We start from the raw sequence: 22280 nt of genomic DNA on the forward strand, positions 1-22280 counted from the left end.
CACAACCTCGTCCCGGATCTTATCTATCCTATAGAGCAACTCACTGTTGATTACCATGCGTGGAAATACAGTATCGGCACCGGGCTGTTGAACTACGCCATTTACCTCTAACACCCTTTCCCGCGCCTGAGCCAGGGTGGGATCCTGTAGCTGAGCCGTCCCAAACGTGGCCCGGGACATTTCCAGCTCGGGGATCGATGGGATCTCCTCGACCTCCCCTGCCAGCACCTCTAAGGGAAACCTATCGGGGTCACACTCTGTCCCTAGGTTGGACACCCCTACGGCAGGTTCCCCTGACTTTGGTTCGTCGGGTACAATGCCTGTAATACATTTTACCGGGGGAGAGTGGATTTTGTTTTTCCACAGAGTCCAGAACAGGGGCAAGTCTCTTCCCAACACAGTCCCATAGGGAAGAGTTTTTACCACCCCTACCACATGTTTTATTTCTCCACACGGCGTGGACAGGACTACCTCCTCAGTTGGGTACTCTCGGAGGTCCCCATGGATACACACAACCCCAACGGGCCGTTCACCAGGGTTGTCTCCTGCCACCAAAGACCCATGTACCAAAGTCACAAGGCTCCCTGAGTCCAGGAGGGCCTCCGTGGGGTACCCATTAACCAGTACCTGGCATAGTTGGAGTTCACTGTCCCGGGAGTCGGCGCTCGCCGTGCAGACGGTCTGGGCATACATTGAGACCCGGCGGCTATATCCACAGTCCATGGGTTCCGTAGTCAGGGGGCAATTAGCAATCACATGTCCCGGCCACTGACACGGCCAGCACCTAAGGGTGGTGGTACTGTTAGGTCTTATGACAATTTGGGAGGGAACCGATCTCCTGCCACTCTCACTCCGGGGTTCCCCTTCAGCACGGGTACGGTGCTGACTGTCCCCAGCAGAGGGACGCGACCCCTTTCCCGATTCCTGGGTTGGCAGGGATCGGCGTGACAGCCGAGAGGGGGCGGAGTCTCGAATGAAGTCCTGAGTGGCTGAGTAGCGCTCGACCAAACTGACCACCTGGTCGAGGGTGCCGGGGTACCCTTGCCCCACCCAACGTTGGATAGCGGCTGGCAGAGTCCTCACCAGCCGGTCAACCACCACCCTCTCCACCATCTGGGCTGGAGACAAAGTCTCAGGTTGGAGCCACCTCTTTACCAGCTGCAGGAGGTCATAAGCCTGAGACCGGGCAGGTCGGGTCTCCACATAGGCCCACGAAAACACACGCTGAGCCCTCACGTATGTATTGACCCCCAGCCGGGCAAGGATGTCACCTTTGAGCCTCTGGTAGTCCCGGGCGTCCTCCCGACTGAGGTCGAAACAGGCCTTCTGGGCATCGCCAACCAAAAACGGAGCCACCACTTCCGCCCACTGGTCGGCTGGCAGGTTTTTCCGCTCTGCTGTGCGTTCGTAGATGGTAAGGAAGGCTTCCACGTCGTCCTCCGGTCCCATCTTCCTCAACGCTGAGCGAACCTTGTCCCGGGCGTCTCGACGTTCCGGGGCTGCTGCCGTCGGCGTCTCCCGCAGGGCAGCAATCTGTTGCATCATCAGTTCATTTGTTTTTTGCTGCTGCCGTTGGAGATCCTGGTGCAGCTCCTGCTGTTGCCATTGGAGACTCAGGTACTGCTCCTGCTGTTGCTGCTGAGACTGCATCTGCTGCTGCTGGGTGAGTACCAGCTGCTTAAACAGCGCCTCCATTTTGTCCATGGGGTGGAACTGAAAGGTGGCAGGCCGAATTGTGGTCATGCAGCGGCCGGTGGGGTATGCCTCAGTCACTATGCCCGCATTCTCCACCAAGCTGTAAGGCGGCGGTGTTCACACCATGCACTGAGGCAGTGACCCAAGCAAATCCAACATAAACAGCTTTTATTTCAGCAACTCACGAGTTAACAGAAAGTCCTCCGGTTCGCAGCCGGGTTACCAGAAAATCCATACACAATGGTTGCCGGGGACAACGGCCACACCGGGCTGCTCAGAGCCTGACAGGTGCAGAGCCTTCCCAGGCAGTGGTTCAGCCTCCCTCAATACTGCTTAGGTTTCCTGCTGTGCTCCCAGCAGGTTGCAACATAGAACAACACTAATGTTTAGTGCAGGGATTTTAAAGGACCTATGGCAAGAGCCACTGGAAAACCTGGGTTGGAGGGAGGAGGCCGCCCCACTGCCTCCTGTGACCTCCTCCAAGAAATGAAGGCCCTGTCGGGTTTTACTTAAGCTGCCTTAGCCAAGTAGTCTGACCAGGTGATTGCTCACCTTCATTCCTGCACTGCAGCTGTGTCTGTAATGCACTCCAATGGATTTAATAGGTCTCTGTACACATTTTGGGGGATATATAACGTCCCTCGTATACGATTCCGGTCACTGCCTCACACCAGATACACCGCATCTATACGCCCCTTCAATCATAGCAAGAACCCCAGACCAAAACATTGATAGCCTAGGGCACTCCCACATCATGTGGAATATACTAGCCTCCCCTTTTCCACATCTTGGGCACTCTGAGTTTGCCCTCAGCCCCATTTTGTGCATTATTAGCGGTGACCTATAAACTCTATGAATTACATAAATGTGTGACAGTCTTGCAGGTTCGCTCATAGAAAGCTTAGGTATATACTCCAGGATGTTTTCCCATATATCTTCTCTTATGTATCCCACTTCCTCTTCCCATTTACTTTTAGCTCTCAGTGGAAACTCCAGGGGAAATGTATGCAGCACATCTCTATAAGTACCCGAGATTACTCCCCTGGTGGCCCCCTCCTGGCAAATATACTCCAATACCAGATCCGCTTCCACTACCAGTCGTTGTTTTGCTCTTTGCGATGTAATTGCATGTTTAACCTGCCCATAGTGATACCATTCAGTTTTTGGCAGTAAGAATTCACTCTGCAACTGCGAGAAAGGTTTAAGTTCTTCCCCCTCCATTATTTGATACATATAATTAATTCCTCTACCTGTCCACTCTCTTTATAGTGCCAATTTTTTGTATCTCTGGGAGATTACTATTATTCCATATAGGTGTAAACTTGGTTAGTCCCCTTACCCCACTCACCTTCTAGTGTGTTCCAGGTTTTATGTATGGGATCCATTGTAGGCATTTTTTCTCCCAGTCTTTTCATGTCACCTCCCTCCAGGCCCTCCAGTAATGGCCTTTCCTCCATGAAGTGTTCCAACATTCTTTTAACAGATCCACAAGACCTGGAGCATGACCACCCTCTAAAGTGTTGACTCTGAGCCAAAAAATATATTTGCGGGTTCGGCAGCGCCAATCCGCCCTCATCTTTGGGTCTTTGAAGAATTTCTAATCTTATCCTTGCCTGCTTCTTCCCCCATACCAGAGCTCTGATCATCACATTCAAAGACTTAAATCTCTTTTTGGATATCCACATAGGCGCATTATCTAGAACATACAACCGCTTGGGCATCAAGATCATTTTAAAAAGGTTTATCCTCCCTACCACCGTTATATGCAGTTTAGTCCAGATATCTATTTTGGCTTTCAATTTTTTGAGTAATGGTACTAAATTGATATTGAGGTAGTCTGATACCGGTAAAGATACCTGTATCCCCAAGTATTTAAATACTTCTTTACACTGTAAATTATTTGCTTCATTTTCTCTATTTGTCCACTCCACCTCCCGATCCACTTTAAACAAAACTGATTTGGACCAGTTAATCTTCAGCCCCGATGTCACCCCGAACCTCTCGATTATCTGCATGGCACAACTCAATGACTCGGATGGATCACCTAGAAACAATAAAAGATCATCCGCATACAGAGCAATTTTTTCCTCCAATCTTCCATACTTGGACCTCCCTCGTTCCCCTGATGACTGCAGCAATCGGCATCTCTGTCTGGACCTCCTGCCCAAATGGAAAGAGGGTGATATCGCTCCATTAACTCTAATTTTGGCAGTAGGTTGGGAATACAACAATTGCACCCACTCGATAAACCTTGGTCCAAAACCAAATTTTTGCAAGACTCCCCACAAATATTCCCATTGTACGCTATCAAACGCCTTTTAGGCATCCAGTGAGGCGATTACTCTGCGACCTGGGTTATCAGCCTGCAATTGGAGATTGAGATATAATCTTCTTACATTTACCGCCGTAGATCTATTGGGCATGAAAAAGAAGAGATGACCCCAGTCAACCTATCAGCCAAAACTTTTGCCAAGATTTTAACATCAGCTGTTAATAATGAGATTGGTCTATATTATTCAGGTACTCTAGGGTCCTTCCCCTCCTTGGGGATCACCACTATCACCGCCTCCCTCATAGAAGCCGGCAGCACCCTTCTCTCATTGGCCTCCTCATATACTTTCAATAGTTTAGGCATCAAAAGTTCTGCAAACTGTTTGTATACTTCTGATGGTAAACCATCCATACCCGGGGCCTTCTCATTGGTCATGCCAGGCAGAGCAATCACCATCTCCTCCACATTAATGGGGGAATCCAACCTCTCTCTATTCTCATTATTTAGCTTAGGGAGCGATACTAAACCCATAAAATGATCAATCTCCTCGTTTGCTACAATTCCTTCCGAGGAGTAAAGTTTTTTATAATAGTCTCTAAAGATTTTCAGTATCCCCTCCAACTCTGTAACAGTCCTCCCTTTATCATTTACCATTTCGTGGATAAACGAGTTACTTCTTTGTGCCGAGGCTATAATGGATAATAGATGTCCCACCTTCTCCCCCTCAGCATAGAAACTGGCTTTCTGGAACGCCTGTATTTTTGCCATTTTATCTAGTAAAATCTTATTTATCTTATCTTGCGCACTCCTAAGGTCACGCTGCGCTTCAGGTGTATTATTGTTTATAGCTTCTTCCTCTGCCCTTCCCAATGCTTCCAGACTTTCTGTTTCTTCTTTTTTAGTTTGTGATTTACGTCTACAGATATCTCTAAATAAGAGCCCTCTAATAAAGGCCTTCATCGCATCCCACTCTATTAATTTATCTGTACTACCGTCATTATGAATAAAGTATTCTTCCACTTCTTCCTCTATCTTCTGGACATTGTAACGGGGCCGGGTGGTGGAACCTCTGTGCCTGGGAACAAGGAGGGACCCCGAGGGGCAGGTGTTATACAGGGGACGCCCTTGTAATAGAGCAGGTGGCTCCCACGGGTCAGGTAGCTGGGACTGATCGGAGTAGCGGGTGGACACAGCAGGTAGGTAGCAGTCTCTGGGTGAGTAGGCGGGTGGTCACGGGAAGTGACGGCTGAGCGGGTAAGAGTCTCTTGGCTGGCAGGCAGGCGGTCACGGCAAGTGACGGCTCAGCGGGTAAGAGTGTCTTGGCTGGCAGGCAGGTGGTCACGGCAAATGACGGCGGAGCCTCCAGGTAGGCTAGCAGGCGGGTAGCAGGTGAGCGCTCCCAGGTGAGCGGGCTAGCAGGTACGGCAGGTAACTTCCTGGTCCGCAGGTGGACTTGCCCATAGACAGACTGGCGGATGCAGGAGACAGACTGTCGGGCTGAAGAGAAGATAAGCAGGTAAACAGGACAGGTAGTCAGGCTGGCAACGGGACCTGAGGGCTGAAGCAGAGGTGAGTATGCAACAACTTTGCTCGGGCACCTCCAATTTGGAGGAGGTGCCTTATATATGGGAAGTCCTCCGGCTATTGGCCGGGGACTCCTTAGGACGGCGTGCGCGGTCCCTTTAAGAGAGGGGGAGCGCGCGCCCTAAGCACAGTGCCCGTGAAGGAGCGCGCGCCGGCAGCAGCGAGGGAAGGAGCGCTGGAGGACGCCGTGCGCTGAACAGGAAGGTGAGAGGGACGGCGTCTCTGCCTAGCAGGAGGCAGAGACGCCGATGCAACAGACATTAAGATGTTGTAACCAGACAGGATGCATTTTCCACCTTTCCCTAACTACTCCCCTCTGGGGCCCATACCTAATGGTTACCATAACTGGATTATGATCTGAGATCACCCTAGGGAGATATTGTACCTCTCCTATCATAGCATCTGCTAAACCATCCGCTAACGCCAAATCTATGTGTGATAACGTACCATATGATGTAGAGTGGCATGAGTAACACCGTTTTCCTGTATTCCTGACCCTCCATGTATCAATCAAACCAATTTCTTTAATAAAGTTACGAAAGGCTGTATTGATACTTTCTTGTACACCCGGTTGTCTCTTACTCGGGTCCCAAAAAGTGTCCACTACATTATTAAAGTCTCCTACCATCAGTAGCGGCATCACTCTACCTCTTCCAGCATACTCCCGCATTATCCTAATTTTAGTGCTAGAATAAGGGGGTGGGATATAAAGTGCTACTATACACATCGGCTGTCCAAAAAAACCATCCCTTTAACTGCCACCCCTTGCCCCTCTGGATCAATATAGACGTCAATTTCTTCAAAGAGTGTGGATCTATTAATTAAAATTGATTCTCCTCTAGCATAATTAGAGAAGGTAGAGTGATATGCCCTCTGTATCCATCTTCTGTTTATATTATGAGTTGTTTCCTTTTGTAAATGGGTTTCCAAAAGGCATACCACCGAGGCTCCCCGGTCCTACACACATTTAAATATTGTCGCCCTTCAGGTTTTCTCCGACAAACATTCCAACTCATAACTCTAAAAACGACCCATTATATATAATTAGCAACATTTCCTTTATTTTACCATTTCTCTCCCCTGCTGTCGGTACCCTCCCCCCCTCCCCTCCTTGTATGCTCTCTGGGAGCTGTGGGTTCTCCACTCCTGGTCCAGACTTCCAGCTGAAGTCCTCCACTCCTAACCTCTTTTTAATACCGCAACACATACCAAATATGCCTCTCCTTTCCCGTTATCCCCCCTCCCCCTCCCGCCATGCCTTAGAATACTTTCCACATTTTGTCTCAGTAAGAATGAAGAAAGTTAAAACTATGTACATTTCACAATGGTACAATATATCTTTGGTTTTCAATATTATTATTATTCGCCACCGCCCTGCCCTCCAACAAGGGCACATATCTTAAGTCTGTATGCTTCGCAGCGACTCCTCCCTTCTTTGTCCACTATTTTCCTTCTGAAAAAGAGGGAAGCATGCCACAATAGACCAACAATAGGAATCAGATTAATCCCGAACCAAAAAAAAAGGAATAAGGTAGAAAATAGGAGGTAAGGGGCGAAAAATAAAAGCCCCCCCTCCTACTCACTTGTCAAGGACTATATAAATGCTTGCATGATGTGCTCTACGGATGTCTCCTCCTCAAGCAAGCAATCCCAATTGCTAAATAGTCACTGCAAAGCAATAAAAAGTCAGTTTAACAAATGTCCTCAGCCGACCGTTCCATTTAAGGAATATTTTAAATTCCGTGGTAGTCTCTCAATCTTTGGCTTGTAGAGATTTCGCATTGTCAATCCATTCTGTGGCTTCCTCTGGCTTCACAAAAAAGAAAACTTTATCCATAGCTACCACTCGCAGTTTGGCAGGGAACAACATTGAGTATGTTGCACCTAGTTCTCTCAGGCGTCTTTTTACTCCTCCCAATTGCATTCGCTGCTTCTGGACAGCTACCGAATAGTCAGGGTATATGCCAATCCGTTGGCCGTTCATTGTAATCTCATCACACTACCTTGCTTTGCAGATAATGATGTCCCTATCCCTATAGTGGAGTAGCCTTGCAATTATAACTCGTGGTCCTTTGCCCGGGGGTTGAGGTTGTGTCGGTACTCTGTGTGCCCGCTCCACAGCGTAAAATTTAGTGAGAGAGTCTGCTCCAATCTGCTCTCTCAGCCACTTCTCAACAAATTCGGTGGGATCTCTTCCTTCAGTCTTTTCCGGAAGTCCAACTATCCTAATATTGTTTCTTCTGGAGCGGTTCTCCAGATCGTCGTTTTTTGCCATAACTTCAGAAATTTGTTGTTTAAACTGTTTTTCAGACTTTGTGAGTTTATTAATCCGATCCTCAGCCTCTCCCACTCTGGTTTCCACCTCTCCAGTCCTGGTATTGACCTTGTGCATGTCCTTTTTAATGGTGGCCACCTCAGATTGCACACCCAAGACTTGCTGTGTTAATGTAGTTAGTGCCTGTTTACAGAAAGACACCACAGCAAACACATCCTTAAGAGTGGGGTTCTCCTGTATGTCACACTCCTCCTGTGCTGTCACAGACATAATCTCCCCATCGGTGTTACTGCTCCCTGAGGACGTTCCTCCTTCCCCCTCAGACTGTGGCGCCGTAACTTCTTCCCCGTCCACCTCCTCCCCTCTATCAGACTCCTGCTGGTCGGTGCACTCAACGTTGCGGGCATACCTCTCCAGCTTCGCCGCTACATTCATGCGACGCTGGTAGGCCGCATTAGCTTTGGCCGCCTCCTCCCTCTTCTCGGCGCCATCTTGGGAGCTGCTTCCTTCTCCCCAGCCCGCGTCCTTCTGTCTCCGGCTGGTCATTCCGGCTTGCCTCCACACTCCGCAGCGCTCCCGGTGCTCCACAGCACTTCACAAACCTTCCGGTCGGCTGAGGCTGGCGGCGACGGATCGTCCTAATTAGCAAGGCACCGTCTTCTCACATTGCCTACCAGGCTCCGCCCCCGTCTTTTGAAAACTTGATTAAAAATATATTCACTAAATATCTGAACACTGGAAAATATTTGTCATTTAAATGAGATTTGAAATATTCTCATTTCTTACATTAAGACTGAAATATGTACCAACATTTGACAATCAGCTTACCAAAATCTTCCTGAATGAAGGGTAATTACCTGAGAAGATGCTTAACGGTGGCAATGGCAGAAGGTTCCTGCAGACAAGAGACACTGAAGTCTTCCTCCTCTCTAGTACTCCACAGAGTAAGTAAGCTGTTAACAGAAAGTGTTATAAGGAAAGGGTCAGCACACAAGAGATTACTGCACTCATCATTTCCATTGCTTTAACTCCTTCACACCGCAGCCCTTTTCCATTTGCGTTTTTGGCTTCCCTTCTTCCCAGAGCCATAACTTTTTTATTTTTAGGTTAATATGGCCATGTGAGGGCTTGTTTCTTGTGGGACGAGTTGCACTATTGAAAGACTTCATTTGTTTTACCATATAGTGTACCGGAAAACTGGAAAAAAATCTAAGTGCGATGAAAGTGCAAAAAAAAGTGCAATTCCACAATTGTTTTTTTTTTTTACCATGTTCACTAAATACTAAAACTGACCTGCCATTATGATTCTCCAGGTCATTACAAGTTCGTAGATGCCAAACATGTATAGGTTCTTTTTTATTTGAGTGGTGAAAAAAAAATCCTAAGTTTGTTAACTCCTTTACGACATGTACCGTAATAGTATGGCACAAGTTGTATCCCCCTGTTTAGTGCGGGCTTTGGCGTGGAGCCTGTGCTAAACCGGGCACATGTCAGCTGATCTATACAGCTAACATGTGCCCGCAACAGCTGCGGGTGGAATCGCGATCCAACCGCGGCTGTTAACTAGTTAAATGCCGCTGTCCATTTAACAGCACCGCGCCAGAAGCGCGTCACTTACCCCGCCCATCGGTGACCCCGTCACGTGATCGCGGGTCACTGATGGGTGGGCATGACAAACAGAGGTCTGCAGCAGACCCCTGTAGTTGTCATGTCCAGATTTCTATGAGCGCCACCTAGTGGTCGGTGCTAAGCAAGTGAGCTAATCTGCTACATACAGGCGATCTGCTCATCGCTTGTATGTAGCAGTGCCGATCAAGCAAGTGCTGCTTCTAGTCTGCCATGGAGACTAATTAAGCAAGCAAAAAATAAAAAAATGTTTTTAAAAATATTAAAAAATATAAAAGTTTATATCACCCCCCTTTAGCCCCATTCAAAATAAAACAATAAAAAAAAACCCACATAAACATATTTGGTATCGTCGCATTCAGAATCGCCTGATCTATCAATCTAAAAAAATAATTAATCCGATTGGTAAACGATGTAACGAGAAAAAAATTCTAAACGCCAGAATTACGTTTTTTTTGGTCGCCGCAACATTGCCATAAAATGCAATAACGGGCAATCAAAACATCGTACCTACCCCAAAATGGTATCAATAAAAACATCAGCCCGGCGCGCAATAAATTAGCCTTCACCCGGCCCCAGATACTGAAAAATGGAGACACTACGGGTCTTGGAAAATGGGGCAATTTTTTTTTTTTTATAGCAAACTTTGGATTTTTTTTTTCACCATTTAAATAAAAAAACAACCTATACATGTTTGGAATCTATGAACTTGTAATGACCTGGATAATGGCAGGTCAGTTTTAGCATTCAGTGAACGTGGTAAAAAACAAAAAACAAATGTGCAATTTCACCACACTTGGAATTTTTTTCCCGTTTTCCAGCACACGATATGGTAAAACCAGCGATGCCGTTCAAAAGCACAACTCATCCCGCAAAAAATAAGCCCTCAAATGGCCATATTGACTGAAAAAAAAAATAAAAAAGTTATGGCTCTGGGAACAAAAAACAAACATGCAAAAATAGAAACTGCTCCTGTCATGAAGGGGTTAAAAAAACGGCACCATTGTCCAAGACCTGTAGAGTCTCCATTTTTCGAGATTTGGGGCTGAGTGAGGGCTTATTTTTTGCACGCCAAGCTGACGTTTTTATTATTTTGGGGTAGATGCAATGTTGCGACGACGAAGAAAAGTTTTGATTTTTTTTCTCGTTGCGCCGTTTTTATATTTTGATAGATCGGGCGATTCTGAACACTGCAATACCAAATATGTGTATTTTTTATTGTTTTATTTTGAATGGGGCAAAACGGGGGTGATTTGAAATTTATGTTTTTTAATTTCTTTAAAACTTTTTTTTAGACTTTTTACTGGTTTCAATAATCTCCTTAGAAGACTTGACCTGTGATCTTCCGATCGCTTGCGTTACACATAGCCACGGGCTGGTGTTCATAGGAGATCTACAATGACAAGCACGGGGGTCTTCTGCAGACCCCAGTTGTCATGCTAACCAATCGATGTCCACAATCATGTAACACAGGTGCCAATGGGCAGAGTTTGTGAGGTGCTTCCGAGGAGTTTGTGTTAAATGACGCCGTCAGTGATTTATAACGGAATTTAACATGTTAACAGCCGCGGGTGGATCGCAATTCCACCTGCGGCTGTTAGTGGCACATGACAATAGATGAAATCAGCTGTCATGTGCTGGGAAAGATGCTGGCTCAGCGCCGGAGCCCGCATCAAATGCAGGGACACGACCTATGACTTCTCTATAAGTCATAGGTCGTGAAGGGGTTAAAGATGAAGAAAATGCTAACATCTTTTGAAGGAAGAATTCTTACCAAGCGCTCAAAAAGATGCCGAGCATATGAACAGCTAGCCTTTTTTTTTTTTACATAGAAATAATTACATTCATACCTTTTTTTTTAGCATTTTCTGAGTGCTTTTTCAGGCGGTTTTCAGATTAGGACCGCTCCAAACCGCCTGAAAAAAAAATGTTGTATGCATATACCCTAATGGATTCCATCCAGGGGGCCTTTATTTTAATAAGAAGAATATCACAATGAGTAATTTGCGATGGAGGCTCAGCACTGAGCTTCTAAACACAAAAGTGAATACAGCCTAATATCAAACCTTTTTTGATAACCTTCAAACATACATTTTGTAACAATTAAATAGGAATCGGACTTCCAGACAAAAGACCTAACTTATGTACATATTTCCAATTCACCTTTGCAATCGTGCATGTGTATACTGCAAGAAGACCCCAGTGTCGCCACAGCTTTGTAGTGCTTCATTCCAGTTAAAACGGTAATCTGCCTGAAGCTGGCCTTTAAAATCCTGAAATAAAGGCACATATTATACGACAGAGCATTTCAGTTCTAACGGATGACAGGTAAACCACACTAACTGTGATATTGGTCAATCGCTTTGTATTTGTGCGCATGGCTGGTGCATGTCTATGTGCAGGAATAAGGGACATGAAAACCAGCCAATTCCTGACAAATTACTGTACATCCTGTGAATTTTTGTTTAAGAGTAGTCTCAAACGTGACATGAAAGGAGGTTGGGGCTGCACTCACTCCCCGCAACGTCCATCACCCCTGCTGGAACAATTGGCAGCGCTGAGGTTACTTACTAGTTTCTTGCCCCATCTGAAGACATCCTGGGTGATGGATGCTGTGGGAGATGTGAGTGCAGCGCCAGCCTTCTGCTTCTATCACCACTGCCGCTTCTTACATAGTTACATAGTTAGTAAAGCCGAATAAAGACTTGAATCCATCAAGTTCGACCTGTAAGTTATGTGGTTGCTGTGAAAGAAGACGTCATCAGGGGGCAGAGATATAAACAGTGTGTGACACCAGTGCCGTCCGATGGTTTCTAGCACGGCTCTAAAATTAATAATCTTAAAGGTGCAGTGCTGGTGTCACTCACTGCTTCCTTGACCACCCACTGCTGACTACTTATTAGAGGGAAGACCACCCCTTTAAGTTACAACATAGACTCTAAATTTTATAGTGAGGGGGGCAGCTTCAATAAGCCAGGTAAAGATCTAAAAAAAAAATATTTGTCCTAAGACAAAGATCTAAGAATCATATTCTCATTTTCGAACATTGACCAATCAATTATAAGAAACTTAGGAGCCACATGCATTCCCATCCATACCTATTCCTCAAGTCTGACTGTGGACAAGGTCTCTTCTAATTACTACATACAACCCCTAAACATGATTTCTGAACTGAAGTTTCAGCTTTGTCGCTTAGCCTAGGTCACAATAAGCAGTGTCATTTTATTTTCATTAAACGGTGGGGAAGTAAACAGTGTTGTTGAATTGCTGGTGGTCTAGATAAGGTAAAGATCGTATCCATATATACAAAACCTACAGATAAGATCATGTATGCATCATCCTTGTCACTCTTGGTAGAATGGAAGGGGCTGCACTGCATTATTTCTGGGAAACTTAATCACATTAACATGCAGCATATTTTTTTTGCAATTGTCTCATTTTTTGCACCTTTTCAATATATATGAATAAGGCATGCAGAAATCCATGTGCATGCTATAGTAAAAGAAAAATCAGATATTTTAAACATTTTTGCCATGAATATGCCATTTGTGAATACACCCTAATAACATGACATTGTGTTAATCACCTCCCTTTCATTTCAGCTTCTATGAAGAAGATAGACAACACAGGAAGGATATGAGTGTAATATGGTGGCACCCAAGAACATTTTAAAATAAAAAAAATCATATTTAAATTACTACAACATTAAAAAAAAACTAATTATTTTCTACATACTTATATCTAATTAATGAAAACTAACATACAAGTTGTTTTACATTTAAATCAGGCTCTACCATACCCGTATAATAAGAGCAGCAACGCCTATTTTTTCTGCAGTATCAGCTGGGTCTTCGGTGGGTTTACTTGCTATTGAAAAAAAAAATAAAATACAAGAACAAAACATTTATTTATTGAGCTTATTCAGCACCTGAGAGAACGTTCCATACTTTCCTTGTACGCACAATTCATAACTTGCTGGTGGTTCAAAGTGCATTAACCACAATCATTTTATAGTCTTAAAGGGGTTGTCCACTACTAGGACAACCCCTTCTTGATCTAAATGTTTGGCGCCATTCCAGTCTTGTCGGCATTCGCGTTCCCAGTGCTCTCATGCGGTTGTCAAGACACATGAGCCCGGTGCCCAATCAGTGCTGGTGTCACTGTCTCCGCCTTCATACAGTTAAAGGAGTTTTGCAAAGGAACAAAAGTACATTTTAATCAATAGATCTTGGAATAATAATAACTTCCACAATTGGATGTGTTTAACTAATGTTCCTGAGCTGAGATAATCTTATAAATGTGCCCCTGCTGTGTAATGGCTGTGTCTGACCATACAGGAACATGGTCTGAGCACACCACATCTCCTGAAAAGGAGGGAAGGAAACGAGGCTATATAGGTATTACATCAGGGGATCACAAATGATTCTTTCTGTGAGGTAAAACATTTCCCTGCCTGTTTTCAAATGTTTTACTCAAAAGAAATCATTTGCAATCCCATGCTGTAATGTCTGTATACTCTTTTGCTTCCTCTCCTGCCCAGGAGATGTGGTATGATCAGACCATGTTCCTGCATGGTCAGACACAGCCATTACACAGTACACAGCAGGGGCCCAATTATAAGATTATCTCAGCACAGGAACATTTAATTTAAATACATCCAATTGTGGAAGCTATTATTATTCCAAGATGTATTGATGAAAATTAACTTTTGTTCGTGGGAAAAGGAGATTTTTGTGTACTCGTGGTAAAATCTCTCTCTCTCTTAGCCTCTAATTGGGGGACAAAGGACCATGGGTGTTATGCTGCTGTCCACTAGGAGGCGACACTATGCATAATCTGAAAAAGATTAACGGTGGCTCCTCCTCTGCAGTATACACCCCTGGACGGCGTCAGCCTTCTCCAGTTTTGTGCAAAAGCATTAGGAGGAACGTAACATGGATAACATAATCATGCCTATAAGAAGGCAACTATGTACGAGCTCAAACAAAGACAATATGAGAACTCAACATAATAACGGCCCGGAACGGATGACAGGGTGGGAGCTGTGTCCCCCAATTAGAGGCTAAGAGAAAAAGATTTTACGGTGAGTACACAAAAATCTCCTTTACTCTGTCGCCTCATTGGGGGACACAGGACCATGGGACGTCCCAAAGCAGTCCCTGGGTGGGAAGCAATGGACCAATATTGTGTAGACAGGCCCCTAGAATTGGGGCACCGCTGCCTGCAGAACACATCTACCCAGGCTCGCGTCTGCTGAGGACTGAGCATGAACTCTGTAGTGTTTGGTAAACGAGTGTAGGCTAGTCCAGGTGGCTGCCTTACACACTTGTTGTGGAGAAGCCTGGTGCCGAATGGCCCAGGAGGCCCCTAGCGCACGTGTAGAGTGTGCCGTAATTCCTGCTGGAAGAGGAGAATTTTTGAGGCGGTAGGCCTCTTGTATGGTGGATTTGATCCACCTGGCAAGGGTAGCTTTGGAAGCTGGCAGATCCTTGCGGCCGCCTTCCAGTAGAAGGAAAAGAGAATTAGACTTCCGGAAGGGCGCAGTCCTAAACACATAGATACGCAATGCCCTGACAAGGTCAAGCGTATGCAGAGCCTTCTGCACTCTATGAACCGGGACCGGACAGAGGGATGGCAGTGAAATTTCCTCATTGAGGTGGAAGTTGGACACAACCTTCAGAAGGAAGGATGGGACCGTACGGAGAACTACCTTGTCCTGGTAAAAAACCAGGAAGGGCCGTCTGCAGGAGAGTGCTGTCAGTTCAGATACCCTGCGTAGCGAGGTGATTGCCACCAGGAAAACCACTTTCTGGGATAGAAGGCGGAGTGGGACTTCCCTGCAATGCTGTCAGCGCCAGGTTGAGGTCCCACGTTTCTAGTGGTCGTCTGTAGGGGGGAACCAATCGGGAAACCCCCTGAAGAAATGTCTTTACTTGCGGCTTGTTAGCAATGCACTTCTGAGAAAGCACTGAGAGAGCTGACAACTGGCTCTTAAGGGAGGCCAGAGACAGTCTGGCCTCCAGACCTGATTGGAGAAACCCAAGTACCCTGGGGAGGGAATAAGGGAATGGGGTCTGGCCACGAGATTCGCACCAGGTAAAGAAGGCTTTCCAGGTACGGTAATAAATCTTAGCAGAGGTTGGCTTCCGTGCCCTGATCATGGTTGCAATGACGTCCAGCGAGAACCCTGACTGGGTTAGAACCCAGGTCTCAATGGCCGCGCCGTCAAATTGAGGGCCCCTGGGTTCTGGTGGTAGAACGGGCCTTGTAACAGAAGATCCGGACGGTCGGGGAGACGCCGGGGGACGTCTGCTGTGAGCTGTACGATGTCGGCGTACCATGTACGTCTGGGCCAGTCCGGTGCGATTAGGATGGTTGGAACTCCCTCTTGCTTGATCTTCCATCACCACTCTGAATATCAGGGGGAGAGGTGGAAAAATGTACAGGAGCTGGAACTGGGTCCAGTCCTGAACCAGGCGTCCGCTTCTAACGCCCGCGGGTCGTGTGTTCTGGCCATGAAGTTGGAGACCTTGGCATTGAAGTGCGATGCCATTAGGTCCACGTCCGGAGTCCCCCAGCGATGGCTGATCTCGCTAAAAACTTCGGGATGGAGAGACCGCTCTCCCGAGTCCGTTGCTTGCCGGCTGAGGAAGTCTGCTTCCCAGTTGTCCACACCCAGAATGTGGACCACAGAGAGAACCGAACCTGTGTCTTCCACCCAGTGGAGAATATGTGTCACTTCTCGCATCGCCTGGGCACTGCGGGTCCCCCAATGGTGATTCACATATGCCACAACCGTGGCATTGTCCGACTGTACTCTGATGTGAGAGGCTGCCAGTAAGTGATGGAAGGCTCTCAACGCCAGGAGGATGGCACGAATTTCCAAGATGTTGATGGGCATGGTCGCTTCCTGGGGACCACTTGCCCTGTGCTCTGTGGTGTAGGCGCACCACACCTCAACCCGTCAGGCTCGCGTCGGTGGTCAGAACCTTCCATTGACCCGTGAGAAAGGATTTCCCCTTTGTTAGTGAGGCTGGCTTGAGCCACCAGTGCAGGGACCTCCTGGTTGACGACGACAGCTGGAACTCCCTGTCGAGAGAAAAAAGTGGTTCCTGTCCCATGACTTGAGGATGGCTAGTTGGAGAGGCCTGAGGTGAAGCTGGGCAAATGGGACCGCTTCTATTGCCGCCATCATCCTGTCGAGGACTCTCATGGCAAACCGGAGAGATCGAGCGGATTTGCTGAGGAGGGTGTGAACTCCTAGACGGAGAAGCAGTGCCTTGTACCCGGGAAGGAGCACTAGACCCCTGAAGGTGTTGAATAGCATTCCCAGGAAGGTCAGAGACTGACTCAGGGTTGGTGATGACTTTTGTAGGTTGACTAACCAGCCCAGGCGACTCAGAGTGTCGGTTGTGATTGAGACGCTGACCTCGCAGTCCTTGAAAGTAGGAGCCTTGATAAGGAGATCGTCCAGGTATGGAACGACTACTATGCTTCTGGAGTGCAGGACGTCCATGGTGGCTGCCATGACTTTGGTAAACCCTCTGGGAGCCGTGGCGAGTTCGAACGGGAGAGCCACAAACTGGTAGTAGTCCTGGTCGATTGCGAACCTGAGAAATCTCTGATGGGCGGGTGCAATTGGTATATGCAGGTATTCGTCTTGTATGTCTATGGAGGTGAGAAATTCTCCCTTCTCCATGGACGCAATGATGGACCGAAGGGACTCCATGCGGAAGTGACGTACCCGTACATATTTGTTGAGCTGTTTTAGGTCCAGTATGGGTCGTACGCCGCCTCCTTTCTTGGGGACTACAAATAAATTGGAGTAGAACCCTCGGAAGCGTTCGGCCACGGGGACCGGTACTAGGACTCCTGCTTGAAGAAGCGAGAAGACCGCTTGGCGGAAGGCACAAGCCTTGGCTGGCGGTTTTGGGGGAACAGAAAGAAAGAGTCTGTTTGGTGGGTTGGAAGTGAACTGTATCTTGTATCCCGAAGACACTAGTTCCCTGACCCACCTGTCTTCTGTAATAGGCAGCCAGACTTGATGAAAGAGCAAAAGTTGGCCGCCTACGGGCGGGGTGTCTTTCGGAGTCCGTGAGTCATGATGAGGAGGAAATCTGAGATTTTCCTCCGTTGGACTATGACTGGCCTGCTTTTGACTGCCAGGTCTTGTCCGACTTTTGCGCCGACCGCGAGTTGTCCCTGCGTGGGGAGCGGTTGCTATTTTGTGCTGGACGCGAGACGGACCAGCCCGAAGAGTTCCGAAAGGATCGGAATCGAGTTTGGTTACGCTTCCTGTAAGTTTGGGTTTCAGTTGGGGGAGAGAGGTACTCATACCCCCGGTGGCGTTGGATATCATCATGTCCCACTGTTCGCCAAAAAGTCGACCACTGAGGTACGGGAGGTGCGTGAGGGACTTCCTTGAGGCTGCGTCTGCTTTCCATTCCCGCAGCCAGAGAATACGCCGAATCGTGATGGCGTTTGATGCGATCCCCGCTGCACCCCCTGCTGAATCCAGAGCTGCATGAAGCATGTAATCTGCTACAACTGCTATTTGAACCGTTTGGTCCGACAGCTTAGGAGCAAATGCTTGGAGGCCAGCTTGTAAATTTTTGGGGCCAAGCCAGGAGGCCTTGGCGGCCCCAAACTGAAGCGAAAGTGGGAGCCTGGGAGGCCCCTGCGGCCTTGAAAATTGAAAGAGCTTTGCGTTCCACCTGCTGGTCTGCTGCATCCCTGAGGATTGAGCTATCTGGCAGTGAAAGGGGTGACTGTGGTGCTAGCCTAGAGACTGGGGGGATCCACTTTGGGTGGATCTGTCTATTCCTTGGTAACCTTCTGTGGGAAGGGGTACCGCGCCTCCAGATATTTGCGATTTAAGGATCGATTTAAACTGTGGGTGGTCAAAGAGATCTTAGGCGGCTTCAGAGCTCCTTCGAAGGAAATGTTCTGGTGCCTCCGGGGGCGGATCAGAAATGTCCAGCACCCGATGGATGGACAAGATTACGTCCTCAACTAGCGTTGTATTGCTAGGGGGGATTGGGATCAGGGACCCTTCAATTTCCTTGTCAGAGTCGGAGTCACAGATGTCTTCCGAATCTTGTGTATTGCTAAGGCGTCTCCTGCTGGATGAACCGGGGTGGAGGCCTTCTCTGGTCGGGGATCACTGCGGAGATCTGCATGTGTCTGTCCCTGGTAGGGGACGATCTAAATGACCTGGGATTACCGTGTCTTTCCCTAGAAGGGGATGACCGTGTGTTATGGGATGACGCAGATGAACGTGACCTGTGGGTCCGCTTGCGTCCTGATCTAGATGTGGATGTGCCCGGGTCGTCATGTCCCTGAGTCGAGCTCTCCCTTTGCTGGGTAGCCTGAGTCGAGCTCTTCCTTTGTTGGGTAGCGTTCATAGCCGAGGCATGACGCTGCAGAGCCTGAAGCAATGTGGAGGTTAGGTTATCTATAGACTGCGTCATAGATTGCGACATCTGAGTGACCCACTCCTGCGTGACATTAGACCCGAAGCATTGGCAGGGGCTTCTTGGGGCTCTGGCACAGTAGTCTGGATGCAGTCCTGGTAGTGCGGGTACGTGCTACCACTGGGGAGAGTATTACTGCAGGCTGTACAGAGTGCATAATAGTCCTGCCTGGTTCTCTTGGCCCTTGAGTCCGGCATAGTGCACAGGAGTGGCTATGCCGAGGGCCCTACTATGCAGAGGAACTTCTAAGAAATAATGGATTCACAGCCGAGGAGGAACTCCAGCTGTGATCTTACCCCACTAGTGTGCCCCTAGGTCCAGCGCCGAAGATCCACAGTCCTTTGCCTCCCCGGAGACTGGCAGGCCGGGTCTGTATCTGCCGACCGGTAGCTGCAGGGTTAATTCTTTATCCTGCAGCAGATAATTGCCTCCGGAGTAAAGTTTAAAGAAGAAGGGGGGCGGAGAGCTGAAAAGGGCGGCAGTTGCTGTGTGAAATCGCGCAATTTCAGTCTGGATCCGCCCCCTCTATGACACTGTAGAGTGTCATATTTGTCATCCGGGGGGTGGGCCAGGGGGCGGAGAGGAGGTGGCAGCTTCGGCTAGGCCGAAGCCGCGGTCTAAATTAGATGCCTGATGCCCAAAAGGGCTCCAGGCTGGCGCGGAAGTCCGGGAGGGGGCCGGATCTGAACCGGACCCCCCCGGATTTAAAGGCAGGATAGCGGTGGGGGTATAAGCGGAAGGGGGGCCCTGAGAAGAGTCCACCTGAGGCACCATAGAGCTGGTGCTGCCGCAGAGACAGGGCGCAGGGAGGTCTGTGCCTGTGTGTTGTGCCATGCCTGCCTGCACTCCCCAAGGCCCCGACAGGAGCCCACAGCAGGGCTGGGCTCCCTGGATTCAGTTGCAGTGTGCTGGCTACTGGGAGCTGCAGAGTGCTGCCAGTACAGGCCCTACCTGAGGCGCTTCAACCTAATTCCCCCAGAGGGGGATTAGGGAGGGTGCTGCTGTCACCATCAGGGGGCTTTATCCTCGCCTCGACCTCAACCCAGAAACCAAAAGGAATTGGGGAAGGAGGGGGGTCTCGACTTCGAACCAGCACCCGAGGGGCTGGGGAAGGAGCGACATGGGGAACAGCCATCTCGACTTCAACTGTGCACCCTGTAATAGGGGGCAGAGGAAGGAGCCATGCTGGGAGTCTCGCAGGAGACCCACTTTTCTTCATCTGTAATCCCGTCGGAGAAAACGGAGTAAAAGTTTTAGGTGTGCCTCCTATGCGACACTAAGCAAAAACTCGAGAAGGCTGACGCCGTCCAGGGGTGTATACTGCAGAGGAGGAGCCACGGTTAATCTTTTTCAGATTATGCATAGTGTCGCCTCCTAGTGGACAGCAGCATAACACCCATGGTCCTGTGTCCCCCAATGAGGCGACAGAGTAAACCCCTTTAAGTAATTAAAAGGAAGTGAGAGAGCAGCCGCAACCCTCACTTCCTGTTAATTACCTAACTGTATGAAGGCGGGGACATTGACGCCAGTGCTGATTGGGCGCAGTGCTCACGTGTCATAACCGCACGAGAGCCCTGGGAACAGGAGTGCTGATACCGCTGGAATGGCGCCGGCATGGGAGGTGAGTATAAGATTTTTTATTTTATCGGGGCCAAGGGTGAGGTATGAGAAGGGGTTGTCCTAGTAGTGGACAACTTCTTTAAGTTATGCGTAAAAGGATTTTATCTATGAGAAGGAAAATCAATGACTCTGCTGTATGTACATTATATATATTTATTATACACACACATTTCTAACAAAAAGGGAAAGAATGGGGACACTAATTTCTGATTCTTATAATTAAAATCCTCTGACAAAAATAATACTACAAATAAGATTGTAGCCAATTCGGAGTTTTCTTTCTCAGACAGCTAAATCCTTATTTTTTTTTTTAAAATAGAATAACTAAATTGTGATGACTTACTTCCGGCCTTGGCCATATTTTGTAGCATCCTGGCACGTGCTTCATCCAGGACATCTTCCAGAAAAACCACATCCCCTTTTCTTGTCTGCATCCCCTGTACTCGCCCAAACATTACATGGTGACAGCTAGAAGAAAACAAGGTGAAAAAAGACATTATCATCAAGTTATGGGGAACTTTTGTGTTTATTTTCTTGCCTAATTTTTGTGAACTTTTGGACACAAATTTCTCTATTTAAAAGCATAGCATTTATTTCTTTGGTAAAATTACCAGCTTGTTAGTCGGAATATAGGCATTTACTAGTCCATACCAACAATATTCCACAGGAATGGAAGGACAGTAAAGTGCAGCAAAAAAACAAACAAAAAAAAGAGAAAAATCACCCGGATATGGGGAGAAAGAAATTGTCCTAAAATTGCATAAGGATGGGTTCTCTTACTTAAATTTTGTGCTTAATCAATCTGCAAATTTAATGGCATTAGAACTGCTTAATTTCAGACATTTCTCTATTGAATGAACAATTAGATGGTTAAAGAGGTTTTCCATTTTAAGAAAAGTGGAGCCCATACCTAGGTCCAGCGCTGTCTCTTCAGCTCTGCTCCAGTGTCAGTGTTTTGGCTGCAGCATTAACATCACGTTGGCAGCTCACATCAGCGCTGCAGCCAATCACTGAGTTCTGCAGCTTGGCTGAGGGTAGGCAGCATGAGCTCAGTGATTGGCTGTACCGATGAGGCGAGTTGCTGACATGACTTCTACGCTGTAGCTAAAACACCGACACCAGCGCAGCAGCAGAGAGACTGTGCTGGACCCAGAGTACCTCCTCCGCTTGTTAGGTACATAAGTGTATGGGGTCCACTTTTCTTAAAGTGGAACACTCGATTACATGTGCTCATGCAAACATTTGATAACTCACAGCCAATCTGCCTTAATATTTAAAATAATGACTGAATGAATCTTATAACAGCAGTTTCTCCTTATAATACATCTGGAAATCTTTGACTGTGCCTGACTGTAAATATCTGTAGTGCTTTCTGACAGACAGTTGATCATCTTAATGATGTTATCCATTTGCCTATGTCCAGCTTAAAGGGGTTTCCCGGGCCCTGCATAAAGTTAGGGAGGAAGTCTAATGTGCTGGTGTGTAATACCCTAACTGTTATGATTCCGCTTGGTTTTACACTCTCCTTGCTTACTTGACTTGGTCACATGACAAGCAAAAGGAGTGTGAAATAGAACAGGATTCTAAAAGTGAAGTATACTATACAGACTGTTAGGACTCAGCATGTTAGATTCTCACTCTTGTGACGTGGACTACTCTTTAAAGGGTTTGTCCATTACTCGGACAACCCCTTCTCAATCACTAATTCTCCCAAGTGAAATAATAAGACCTATAC

The 22280-nt window shown here is 47.5% G+C and overlaps 1 protein-coding gene across 1 annotated transcript in view; it reads right to left on the reverse strand.

Annotated features, from left to right (window-relative positions):
* RARS2 (arginyl-tRNA synthetase 2, mitochondrial) overlaps positions 1-22280 on the reverse strand; it is a 55742-nt gene that overhangs the window by 10174 nt on the left and 23288 nt on the right. Inside the window, exons 14-17 of the mRNA XM_073675686.1 lie at positions 20889-21013; positions 13252-13319; positions 11616-11725; positions 8684-8779 (exon numbers count right to left, since the gene is read on the reverse strand). Of these exons, the coding sequence (XP_073531787.1) occupies positions 8684-8779; positions 11616-11725; positions 13252-13319; positions 20889-21013 (399 nt within the window). The remainder of the gene's footprint in view (positions 1-8683; positions 8780-11615; positions 11726-13251; positions 13320-20888; positions 21014-22280) is intronic.

Source organism: Phyllobates terribilis, unplaced genomic scaffold (genome assembly GCF_046119375.1).
Source record: "Phyllobates terribilis strain yellow unplaced genomic scaffold, ASM4611937v1 Scaffold_3__8_contigs__length_932513732, whole genome shotgun sequence".
NCBI lineage: Eukaryota > Metazoa > Chordata > Amphibia > Anura > Dendrobatidae > Phyllobates > Phyllobates terribilis.